At 34.3% G+C, this 9,705-nt stretch overlaps 1 protein-coding gene across 1 annotated transcript in view; it reads left to right on the top strand.

Moving 5' to 3' along the window:
- The first annotated feature begins 14 nt into the window (after positions 1–14).
- MEP1B (meprin A subunit beta) overlaps positions 15–9,705 on the top strand; it is a 24,966-nt gene continuing 15,275 nt past the window's right edge. The window contains exons 1-5 of the mRNA XM_015595645.1: positions 15–77; positions 1,754–1,772; positions 2,702–2,746; positions 2,828–2,871; positions 5,091–5,169. Coding sequence (XP_015451131.1) covers positions 15–77; positions 1,754–1,772; positions 2,702–2,746; positions 2,828–2,871; positions 5,091–5,169 — 250 coding nt within the window. The remainder of the gene's footprint in view (positions 78–1,753; positions 1,773–2,701; positions 2,747–2,827; positions 2,872–5,090; positions 5,170–9,705) is intronic.

Here is a 9,705-nt window from a genome sequence, read left to right as displayed (position 1 = left end):
CAGGAAGTGACAGCATGGATTCATGGTGTCTGCCTTGGTTTCTGTTCTGCGCCTTTCTTCTCATGATTTCTGGCTTGGTAAGGAAACAATATGAAGAAAACGATTAGAAAAATTGGGGGCAGTTGATACTGATTGTTACAGAACAAATTTGTTCACTTTTTGTTTTTTATGCATTGTGAAGTGTTAATGAAAAAAAGCATTTCTTTTTGGTGAACAGGGGCAGGTTGGGTATAGGGCGTAAGACAAAGCCCTGCAAGAGAAAAAGTCAGAGATGTTGACATAAAATTATCTTTTTCTTTCAGTTTCATCGTTGTGTAACAAGTTTTCTTTTTATAAAATGAGAAATATGAATTTTGAAAATAATTCCATTTTTACTGCTGAATGGATTCATATTGCTGTTACAATAACGTGAGACGCGAATGGAGTGACTGATGATTGTCACAGGCATAGCAAATACTTATAAAATTTTGTAGCATGGGATTTCTCTTCTGCTTCTTCATCAATTTAGACCAATCTTTCTAGAGTGGCAGGTGGTTCGTACCACAAACCAACCCAAGGTTACAAATGAAGTTTCAAATACCCGGAGGAAAACCTTTAGTTGTGATTTTAAAATAATAGTTCTTATATTAAGCTGATATTCTGGGAACAGGAACTAGAGCATTGAGAACAAGAGATACCACTTAATAACATTAAAATTGTAATTATATAAAAACACTTGATAACTTTTTTCAGTAGGTACTTTGGCATTCCTCTGTGAGTATGTGCCTATGTGTGACTAGAGTGTGAGACCACCATGGCCCTTGTTACTATAAAAAAATATGGTAATCATCAAACCAACTCATTCCATTGCTTTGCTAAATGTTCCAAATGATTTTAGTATTTAGAAATGAAAACTCTATTTACATAAAATTGTACCTTACATTTGTGTCACATTTTACTACAGTTTAAAAAGTGCTTTCACACGACATTATATAATCCTCACATCACCCATGCAAAGCCGGTGTTGACCATATCTTACAGATAGTCTGGGTAGCAAGAAAGTGAACTGATTTGCTATTAGTTGGTGGAATCAGAAATATAACCCAGGTCTACTGCCTTATCAGTCCCGTAAGCTTTTGTTTTTATCAGACTACACTAAGAACTTTTCAGGTTTACTTAACTTTTTTCCAATGGGCATGTAGTCTGGGTTTCATTTGATCACTCGTAGGAAATCTATTTTTGGAAGTTCTTTTTTTTTTATCACAAAGTATATTCACTGGTTTTTTTTTCTTAAACATTTGGTATTGTCTTTGAAGGCAGAACCCTGGGAGAACTACGAAAGTTAACCATGATTATTGAAGTCTTCAATAAAATTTTTTAAATGATTAATGACAATAATATTTCAACACTAGGAATATATCATTATTTTCAAACATTGCTCTGTGAATCCTTTAGAAAATTGCGTTAAAAGGGAACACTTATTGAGGGCTGCAGTCTTTTTGTTCTGCCTTTTGAATCTGTGAAGTTGGGTTTTTGTTTCTTTCACCTTCAAATTTATGTAATAAGCAGTTTCATTTTTTATATGAAATGAGAAGAACTTCTGGTCAAAAAGATTATCTTAGACTCCAATTTAACCATCTTGGATATATGTCATAAAGTAACTATAATATGAATGAAAACACCCCTCCACAAATGGCTACATATAGTTTGGAACTAAGAAAACCATTTATATTATGGGCGTCATAATAACTTCTTTTATGTGTTTGTTTCCCAGCCAATTCCAGAAAATTTTGGTGAGTTTATTTTGAGATTTGCTCTAAGTTATAGTAAAAGACAGTTATGTGGATAATTAAACAACAGAACAGAACTTAGGTCACATTTAATGCTAAGTACATGCATAATTGCACTGAACTTTGATCAAATAGTGACTTGTTTTCATTTATTGAGGAATGTTTTATTCCTATTTCAAGGTTCCACATACCCAGCAGAAAAATAGGTGGTGGTATAGGAAAATCCAAACACAATGACTGACACATAGACATCCCATAAATGCTTGCTGTTATTATTTTTGCTATTTTGTGTCAAATCAGATGAACCTGATGTTCATCCTATTCAGCTGCACACTTAGAGATTTGGCCATATTTTCTACCCCTTTGCAACTTAGAAGAGAAATTCAAATTTAAATTGGGAATTTTGCTTGAGAGTTCCAAGATATGCTACTAGCAAAGGATATACACATATGGGTAGATTGGGTTGTTTGACCAAATTTAAACACCTGCTTTCTATTTAATGTAGTCATCTAGCCTACTCTTCCAAATTAAATTTAATATTATATGGAGTGATCAATTTCTTGTTCCTGAAGTCATTTGGCATTCAAGAGACATGAATAAGACAAGATCATATAAGTAAAAGCCCCATAGCCTCAAGCCTGGTTTATGAGAGATTCTCAATCAATCAATCAATCAATCAATTAACCAACCAATCTATCATCTATCTATCTATCTATCTATCTATCTATCTATCTATCCATCTATCTATCATCTATTTATCTATCATCTATCTATTTATCTATCATTATCTATCTATGTATTGAATCAAAACCTAGTAGTCACTTATCTGAGGCAAAAGAACCGTGCTTACTTCTAATCTGGTAATTGATAAATATTTACTTCTTTCATAAACATAATGTTCAATGTGTTTTTCTTTGTTATTTTCTTTAAAGATGTAGATGGTGGAATTGACCAGGATATATTTGATATCAATAAAGGTTTGTAGATTTTTTTTTACATTTTTTATTAAGGGAGTTCGAATCCAATTTGCTAATATGAATTGTATTCTTTCCTCTTAGATTTGGGCCTAGATCTTGTTGAGGGAGACATCAAACTTGATGAGGTGAGTTGAAAAAATGCAAGGAAGAATCTTCTATTAATCACTGCAAGCTAAAATACAAAGTATCTAAGAATGATTGGATGGCATGAGCTAAGTTATGCCCAACTAACTCTAAAGGCACAGAATCATGGTGACACAGTTATTCAATGACTACATTGTATTGTAAGGGACTCATATAATACTGTCATCATCCATTACTCAGATTTCTGTGTGGTTAAAGCCACCGTCACTCACTATAGATGCTTTGGTCTTATTGATCTTTTCGATTTTAATTATTGGAGCAATAGGATGTTTTCATTTTTTAAACAGAACCTCACTGATTCAATTTAGTTGAAGCAAAGTTAAACTGAATTTGTAAACATCTTCAATGAACAGGATTTTTCCCATAAGAGATAGATTTTGTGATTTCTATCCTGACAGCTAAAAATAGTGTTGCCAAATAAAGGTCTTCCCAAACCTATTCACAAAGAGTACTGATTCTTAACCAGCCATCACGGCACACAGATGAATATAGGTACCTTACATGTAGTTTAAGGGAACTTAAACTTTTGCTATCATGAGCACTCCTGACATCCCTCACACCCCCACTGTAAACTTCAACTAAAGAAACAGAGCTTCAGTGTCTGAGGTTTAGTCCTGGGCCTGCTCTTTTATCGGAACTCTCTCCTTCTGGATCTCACCTTGCGCCAGGGCTTTCAATGTCATCTCTATGCTGATGACTCAAAATGTATAACTCTAGTTCATTCTTTCCCCTGAGATCCAGACGGGTCTAGCCAGATGCCAGTTCGTCACTTCCATTTGAATGTCTATAAGACACCTCAAACCTAAGGTGTCCTAAAATGAACTCTGATTTTTCCATACAAATTATCCTTCCCCTGTCTTCTCTTTTAGTAAAATCATCACTACTCCCTCACTCTATGCCACTGAATAAGTAAACAAATCCAGGAATCACCTTTTCTTTTTCCCGTTCCCTCATCCTGCCACCTAATCCATCAGCAAGTTTTGTCATTTCTATCTGCAACATATACTTCAAATAATCCAATTTTCTCCTAATTTGTCTTTCTATTTCAAATATAAGCCCTTCTCTAAGAAAAAACCCTATCCCTGACCCTGTACCCCAGAGCAAAGTGACCAGGCAATGACACCATTTCACTTCCTGGTTTGAAGCTCTTAAAATGCGTCCTATTGCATTTAGAATAGCATCCAAATTTACTCATAGCCTTGAAGACCTTGCATAATTTAACTCCTGTCTATTTTCCTTCCCATTACTTCTCCTCTTCTCTTCTCCCCTCCCCTCTCCTTTTCTCTTAAATCATTTCTTTTCTCTCCTAACTCGTTAGGTTGCTGGCCTTAAACCATATTCAGACCATGCCAAGCATATTCCCACCTCAAGACCAGAGCAACCTCTGTTTCCTCCACCTGAAATGATCTTTGCAGGGTCCTTTTCAATCCTGGCTCTTTCTTATCATTCCCATTTAACCTTAAATGTTACCCTTTCAAAGAGTTCCATCCTGGCCACTTTGTCTAATGTACTTCCTCATCCCTTTACTCTTGTCTTCATCTGCCATTTTTTTTTCCTCCACTACAATTAAATGTAGTCTGTTTAAGCTTATTTGTTTTGTTACATACTGTTTGTCTCCTCCACTAAACATTAGCTCCGTGAAGGTAAAAACCTTGGTAGTTTTGTTATCAGTGGATTCCTATTCTCTAGAACCATGTTCTTATTGTTGACTAGATGAATACATTAATAAAATGTTGATAGTTCTTCACTATAAAAACTACAAATTCTTTAAATTTTTTTGAAAACTCTGGCCTATCTCATGTGTGACTCTTTCTGATATTGTGAGATTAAGATTATTGAGGTATCACTATCACTTCCTTGTATATTTTTCATCTTTTGTATGGGAAACTAGTCTACAAATCTATGAATATTTATAGTTCAGTTTTCCAACAATCATATTTTGAATTGTTTTGCATGATTCCTTCCCCAACTCTATCAACAAAATTAATGGTGTAAATCAGTGATTTCCTCCTAGAAACTTTGTTCTAATACAATAAAAGTAAAGGTACACACACATTTGCACATGTGCCACGCACATACAGGCAATTTATTTAGGCAGGCTGGGAGAACTTTAAACTTCATTTTTTTTCTAGATTAACTATTGTTTCATAAGTTTTTTCCTGATTTATTTAATTACGCCTTTCACATTTATTTTTGACAGGTACAAGATAGAAATTCCATCATTGGCGAAAACTATAGATGGCCTCATACTATTCCATATGTTTTAGAAGACAGCTTGGGTTAGTACACACTTTGGAGTATCCATAACTAATGTGTGTTCCTGACAGAACATGGCTATAGTATTTCCAAGGGTAGGCTTGTATGATCTTTAAGGGTTTTGTGTTTGTTCATTGCTTTGTGTGGCTATATACAGTTACTTAAAAAAATGAGCAAAGTGAACAATGAAAAAAACCTTAGTAATTTTGTCTGAAATATTTGCTCAGTTTTGACTGATAAAGGAATTAATTCAACCAACATTTATGGAGCACCTACTCTGCTGGATTATTTATTCCATTCTAAGGACATAAAGATTAGAGAGTTAGTCTTTATTTTAAAGCAGTGGTTTCCCATATGTTCAGGTTTTACATATGAGTAAAAACAAAACGACCAAACAAAAACTTCAGTGATTGGCATTGCTTTACCAATATTTAATTTCGGCAAGTAAGGAGCTTAAACAATAAAAGAAGCCACTATCTTTTATCATCCATTTTTGTAAAATAAATAATGTTTTAATACTAAAATGTCAAAAGAAACTGATCCAAAACTAAAGACAGCTTTTCTATACAAGAAATTTCATTGTAACGGGAAACTCTAAACATGGTCCTTATTTTATTTCTGGAAATAAATTTATTTCTGGAGAAAATGATGTCATTGACCAGCATCAATTTGGGAACTGTTGTTTGGGAAACTTTTCCTTAAAGAGCATACAATTTAGTGGAGATTCAAATAAACCAAAAGCTAATTATGATAATGGAATAAACATTATGATTAATGGTATGTTCAAAGAACCATGGGAGCACATTGGAGGGGCATTTACTCAACCTAGACATAAAGGCATTAGCATTAAGGAGCAGGTGGCACTACACAGTCGGGCTGCCGTGAAGGTAGTGCAAGCTGTACACCATATATAGGTGGCAGGGAGGGAGGAAAAGTGGGACCAAAATCAAGTTTTCATTCTGATTACCACGAGATAGTCATTTCTTCTCATGAAGTGCTATTTATCTACCTGCCAAGACAACACTCGCAGCATTTTCCCAGATAAGGTGTCTCTTTGTAATATGCAGAAAGGCACCACGTGGTTTCATGTGGCTTCTGATAGCAAGGGAAGGGTGCTCTAGGCAGATGGATCACTATGTGCAAAAGCATGGGGAAGGGAGAAAACCCTTAGCTGGAATTTAGATAGGAAATGGGGAAATAATAAGGTTGAACAAGCGGGCAGGATCCAGACTAGAAAGCACTTGAGTCTCTTCCATGTTAACCAACTTGGTGTGTATACTGAAGGTAACGTGGAACCACTAAAAGTTCTACTGTGGAAGAAGATTGTTATCCCTTTGGTTGCAGTATAGACGATTAGTGAGGCAAAAAGAAAGTAGGAATATCAGCCAGGAGGCTATGGAAGACATTCAGGGAAGGAATGAAGAATTTCTGAACCCATCTCTCAGTAAGGATAGATAAGAATGGATAAATCTAAGAGTTGTTCGCACAACAAACTTGCCTAAAGACCCATTTCTCAGAACATAACCCCATTGTTAGGCAATGCATAATTCTCTCTCTCTCTCTACACACATACACACACACACACACACACACACACACACACACGCACACACACACGCACACATTTAAGTATATGTAAAATTATATATATGTATGTATGTATAAATTTTAACACATTTATTCTCCTAAGTGAGTTTCATGAAAGATCAGTGAGCTTTAGCATGACTGTCTCTTAGGCTATTTTTGCCATGTATTTTAACCAAAGCTATCATAACCTTAAGAACTCTTATGTACCTGTTTTTCATTAACGTTGTAAAAAACAATAGTGTATGCCTTGAGGACAGGAGCTATTTTTCACCTTGCAAATCTGAGGCTTGGCACAGTCTCTGGCATATTATAGGCAGTTAATAAATATTTTTTAAAAATAAATTGAAATATATATACATATGAATAAAACATGGTAGGTAAAAAATTCAGCCCAGATTCTACCATTCAAACTGTGCACATTTTTACATACTTATAACTATAGTGTTTAAAATTTTTTGTTCTGCTTTTTTCACTTAATATTATTATACCATTTAATGTTATATAGTTTTTATAATATAATAAAACTTCAAATTTTTATGGTCCATTTCTTCAACTCTGTGATTTTGATTTTTTCTTATTTAGAAAATTCTTGTTTAATAGTGTAGCAATGAACTTATTCTTTATGTTTAAAATGAGAAGAGTATTTCCTCAGATTTCAGAAATTTTTTGATTACAACTTAAAGTTCTATTTTATTTTATTTTATTCTTATTTTTTATTTTAAAATAATTTTTAATTACAGTTGACGTACAATATTATATTAGTTTCAGGTGTACAATATAGTGACTAGACATTTATATAACTTATGAAATATATACCATCTTCGAATGACTCCAACTAAGAAAATCACTAGGCATGGCCATTCCTACGTGTAGCAAAAGTAAATGCTTATGAGGCATTTTCACTATTACTTAAATTCTGGTGCGCCAACGCAAATTCTGCCAGCAAGGTTTTAGTCTTTTAGCTTAAACTTTAGGTGTTATCTGGCTGTTAGATGCAACTTCCCTGAAAGAGGTAATACTTGACATAGCCATTTATAACTTCCAGTGAATGTTCTAATTCCTGCTTGAGCACTAGATTTGAGGTGGGAGGTAGGAAGAAGTAAGGATTGGAGGGTGAAGGTAAAGGAGGTAGGGATGGAAATGAAGGTCAAGGTTCTAGAAACCCCAAGAGGCTGATAAGGGGGTAATAATCCTGAACAGCTTCTTGCTTAACTCCTAGGCTTGTCTAGGACTTGCCTTATCCTTCCAAGCCTGGGGATTTAGATAACATGATTCCAGGTGGAGCTTTTCTCCTTGGTAAATAAAGACACATGGCTAATCTTATCTCAGTAGAGGGCTATACCTTTTATAAAACTTTCACATCTGTTCCCTTATTTGATTCTCAAAACAATTCAATGAAGGATGGGAACTATCCTCATTAAGCTTTGATAAAAAACCTAGACCAACATGCTCCTTTTTCATTCTGTTCTTAAATAGTCATGAGTTGGTCAGTATCATCATCCCTTATTGTAAGAAAGTATTAGGTTTGAAATAGTGATCCAAATGTGATATTTATAATACAGAAAATTTGAAAACAATTTTATATTTGACAACAGGAAGTAACATATATTATAGCTATATAATATAGCCATTAAAATGGTAAAAACAATACTTGATAATGAAGGAGGAATTTAATGATATATTATTCAGTAGAAAAATGTTTATAAAATAGTATTAGATTGAGTTTATTTTTTATAATAATAGATGTATGTTATATTTGTATGTATTCATAAGCAAAAAAGCCTGATAACGGTGGTTGATGATTTTTGGAAGATAAGATTTTATAATTTGCTTCCTTTTGTTTATATGCATTTCTAACTTATTTATAATGAACACGTATTATTTGTGTTGTATTGTAAAAGTTGAATTCTGAGGGCCTCTTATAGATTCATGGATTTTAGGGCCTTACCTATGTGAATCCTTGACCTTCACCAGACAGAGGCTTTCTGAGTAGTCATGAGCCACTTAATGACAGGGATATATTCTGAGAAATGCGTTGCTAGGCAATTTTGTCATTGTGCAAACGTCATAAAGGGCACTTACACAAATCTAAATGGTATAGATTACTACACACCTGGGCTATATGGTATAACCTATTGCACAGCATGTTACTGAACAAAACAACATGAGGTTAAATCAATCACAAGAGACAATGATGCAATTAAGAGACACTGCGAATACAAGATGCATGAAGCCACTGCTGGGGTAACACGAAATACTGTTTTACAGCAAACTTTTTTTATTATAGAAAGAGTACACTCTAAAATATGGTAAAAAGTATAGTATAGTCAATACGTAGACAGTAATATAGCTGTTTTTTATCATTATCAAGTATTAGGTACTGTACATAATTGCATGTGCTACATATAATTACTTTTATACTACTGGCAGAGCAGTAGGTTTGTTTATGCCATCACCACAACAGGCAAGTAACGCGTTGAGCTATGATTAGACAGAAGCATCACTAGACACTAGAAACTTTTCAGCTCTGTTATAATTTTATGAGATCATCATTGTATGTGCCGTTGACCAAAATGTTGTTACAGGGTTCATGACTGTAATTGTTTTTAAATGTCTGTGCAAAGTTCATATAAAAGGGAGAACAAAAATGAATATCTGGTACATGCTCATTTTACTTGGAACTTCATCTCTACTTTTTAAAAAATTTATTTATTTTAATTAGTTTCAAGTATACAGTGCATTGGTTAGACATCTATATAGCTCATAAAACGATCCCCCCAATTGCTCCCTCCCTCCCCTGATCCTCCACCTAGGCAATGTATTCATGTTAAATGCTATCTTATGCCGTGCTCCACATCCCCATGACCATCTGACCATCTGTCAGCTACTAATTTGTACTTCTTTAACCCTGCACCTCATTTACCCAGCCTCCTAAACTCCCTCCCCTCTGTCCATCACCAAATTGTCCACAT

Source organism: Pteropus alecto, unplaced genomic scaffold (assembly GCF_000325575.1).
Source record: "Pteropus alecto unplaced genomic scaffold, ASM32557v1 scaffold146, whole genome shotgun sequence".
Classification (NCBI taxonomy): Eukaryota; Metazoa; Chordata; class Mammalia; order Chiroptera; family Pteropodidae; genus Pteropus; species Pteropus alecto.
Note: the sequence above shows the minus strand (reverse complement) of the source record. Positions and strands in the feature narration are given on the sequence as shown.